This window comes from Sinocyclocheilus grahami, unplaced genomic scaffold (genome assembly GCF_001515645.1).
Source record: "Sinocyclocheilus grahami isolate Dianchi unplaced genomic scaffold, SAMN03320097.WGS_v1.1 scaffold178.1, whole genome shotgun sequence".
Taxonomy (NCBI): domain Eukaryota; kingdom Metazoa; phylum Chordata; class Actinopteri; order Cypriniformes; family Cyprinidae; genus Sinocyclocheilus; species Sinocyclocheilus grahami.
In genome coordinates, this window is record NW_015505357.1 from 1,699,146 (window position 1) to 1,702,452 (window position 3,307).

A 3,307-nucleotide genomic window follows, 5' to 3' on the forward strand; every position below is an offset into this window, starting at 1 on the left:
TAAATAACAAAGAAAAAATATAGCGCCAGACTTTAGACCAGGTTTGAGTTGGTCTATGGCGCAGTCTATTTTCAGTTCCTCAAAATAACAACGCGCCAACAATGCGCCTGAACACACCTCTTTTTTAGACCAGCACGCACATGGGTGCACAAATGGGCACAAATGTATTTGGTATTTAAACAACGCGGCGCAGGATGAGAAAATGAGAACTGCGTCGGGCTGAAACTAGCAAAAACACTTGCACCGCGCTTTGCGCCGGAAGTATGATAGGGCCCTTGGTGTGAACGGGGCTTAAGAATTACAGAATGTTTTTTATTTTGCTGAACTATGCTTTTGACTGGCAACGTCAGACCGGTAATGTATAACAAATCAGAATTTAATTTACTAAGAGACTGATTCAGTTTCAGACACTGCCAAAATGGCTCTCAAATATTTGAAATGGGAAAACAAAAGACAAAAGGCAGGACCAGCTTTAGGCAGTTATCCATTTATATAGATATGCTTTTGCCAAAATACAATGCATAAATAAAATCCCGACAAATAAAAGTATCAGTATTTCCTGAGTGTACTCTTATAAAAATCAAGCCTTGCATGTCTATGATCCCATTCTCAGCACTGTTACAGATAATGAAATACTCATAGTGGCCTGTAATATGAAGCTTGCTCAGAACACTGGAGTGCGACTCAGAGTCCCGGGATCAGATGTAATTGGATGGAGAGGCTAAAGATGAAGCGGCCCATGAAACCCAACACACAAGATGAGCGGCTCTCTATCCGTGATTCACCAACAGGTTCTGTTCAGAAAGGGTGAGATTGACCAAAAAAAGGGAGAGACAATAAAGAAATTTTATAGTCAAATGTACATTAATAATATTACAATAATACAATTAATACTTTAAAAATGACAATGCATTGTTATAAAATCATGCACACATTTAGAAAATAGAATGAAAATTAGATTAATTAATTGTAATTACTGAAGTAGTAGTAGTCACTACCATCACTGCCTGTGGGACTGGGGCCCACACGAGCGAGGGGGTTGACTACATTGCATGGGTAATCATCACCCACTAAAGGTCAGGGCCCTTAATTCCAGTCATTCGGAGGTGCTCCATACATTACAGCGGGTGTGTGCCAGAGAGGAGGGCAGGAGGAGATGGAGGGAGGACAGGGCATGAGAAGAGGAGGGAGATGAAGAGGGAAACAAAGAGAATTCGACGAAAGGGAGGACGTTTCAATGACATCACTCAGATTCAAAGCAACCCACATAACTATTATTTCTGATTGCTGGCCTTGACCCCTGAAGCTCCTCGTCATACATGTAGACAAAGCAAAGATGCTGCAATCGAAGAGGGTGGAAGTCAATTAACGCAACCTGTCAGCAACACCAAGGGCCAGTTTAACCTCGGAGGATTTATGTTTTTCAACCCAGAGGTACAAATCAGTCTGGGTCAGGAAATCTGCAGCATTGATACCAAGTACTGTGCATGATCGTCAAAGAGACTCAAACAAATGTAAAATTGGCTTTCTGTGCGGGTTAAGAAGAGATCATGAAAAAGATGTAGCCTACACACATGAATGGGTGTTTCTTCAACTATGGACACTTTTGGCCCTGGACTTAGACTTTTAGAAAATAAACTCACTTTCACCACAATCTCACAAGTTTAACTAGTCTACAAACAAAGTCCAACACTACACACAGGAGAATGCTGACATTTTTTCTTAAAGTCACAAACATTTCCTCCACAACGTCACATCTACAAATTATGCATATGAAATTTCTCATATTTTTTAAATAAAATGGCAACTTGCTAAAGATTTAATGTCATAGCTAATATTTTATGTATCCTAAATCTGCAGTTAAATATTTTTGCATAATTAAAAAAAATTGTTTCAATAAAATTTAAGCAAAATAAAAAATACTCCATTGGTAAATTATATTTACCTTGATTTGGTTCATGATTATTTTACTTATTTATCAAATGTAACAATATTTTAGTGTTTTTATGTCAAAATAAGTAAAATATAAAGCACAAATCTATAATAAAATGTATACATTTAGTGTATGTATATATATATTAGGGGTGACCCCGAATAGTCGAAGATTCAATGCTTCGATAGGAGGAGCCTGATTCGACTACCAGTCTCACAGTCGAATATTCGTGGGGTGTTATGATCATGCCATTTTGGCAATATGGGGGTGCTCAAATGTCTGATGTCACATAGAACTACCAGTTTTCTCCCAATAAGTTAATATACAGCCTATTATGATAATGATGTAAATAAGAATCTGAGAAGAAAGTAGCTTCAAATAAATATTTTAACATGCGTGAATAAATCCAACCACCCCTATAGATTTAAGTTTCACTTTCCATAATCCGTGACCGACAGAGGAGCATCTTGGCGACGGGGATTTAAAACTTTAACTAGACTCAAACTGACACAGACAGAGTGAAAGACTGGATTTTTTCGAACAGGTAGGGTACAAGTGATTTCAAAGCATTTCAGCCGGTTTATATATAGTGTATATATTATTTATCTCATATAAGATGCATTTGGTTGAGTTGCGCTGCAGTAAAGCGCTTCTTTATAGTACTACGGTGATTATCTCTTAGCAGGACAAACAACAATGCAGAATATTAATAACTATGACTGGGACTGTCATACACATAACATTATAATGAGAACACTATTATAATAAAATCCAGTACATTTTTAGAGTTTAGTTGCCGTGTTTCTGCACTTTTTGGGCCCTTTTTGCAGCCTATAAGTCGTAATATTAACGTTATGTTGTATAAATAACGAAACGTATTCTATATGAGATAAATTAAATCAAATGTGTCACTCTACTGGTCATCTTCAGCACGCGCAGCTCAAAACAGAAATGCAGAATATTAATAACTACTGTCATATACATAACGTTATAATGAGAACACTATTGTAAAAAATTTTGTGAATTCTTAGGGTTTTGCTGACGTTTAATGTTAACTATCTTTTAATCAAAACATAAAACAATTTACCCTGTTTGTATCTGCGAGGCGTACATTACACATTTTCCCGGTGTATTAACATCAGTAATTATGGCTGGAGAATGTCTGACTTGACTCTTGGTAATGTATTTTGCCCTCGCCCCCAAAACATATGATTCGACTATCAGTCGAATATCGGCAAGATTCGAAAATACCGATTCAAATATGAAAATCCTTAGTTGGGGACACCCCTAATATATATATATATATATATATATATATATATATATATATATACACACATACATACATACACACACTATATATGTATGAAATAT

The 3,307-nt window shown here is 36.5% G+C and overlaps 1 protein-coding gene across 1 annotated transcript in view; it reads right to left on the minus strand.

Annotated features, from left to right (window-relative positions):
- Positions 1 to 479: 479 nt before the first annotated feature.
- chchd6a (coiled-coil-helix-coiled-coil-helix domain containing 6a) overlaps positions 480 to 3,307 on the minus strand; it is a 93,985-nt gene continuing 91,157 nt past the window's right edge. The window contains exon 10 of the mRNA XM_016283922.1: positions 480 to 794. Coding sequence (XP_016139408.1) covers positions 771 to 794 — 24 coding nt within the window. The 3' untranslated portion in view covers positions 480 to 770. The remainder of the gene's footprint in view (positions 795 to 3,307) is intronic.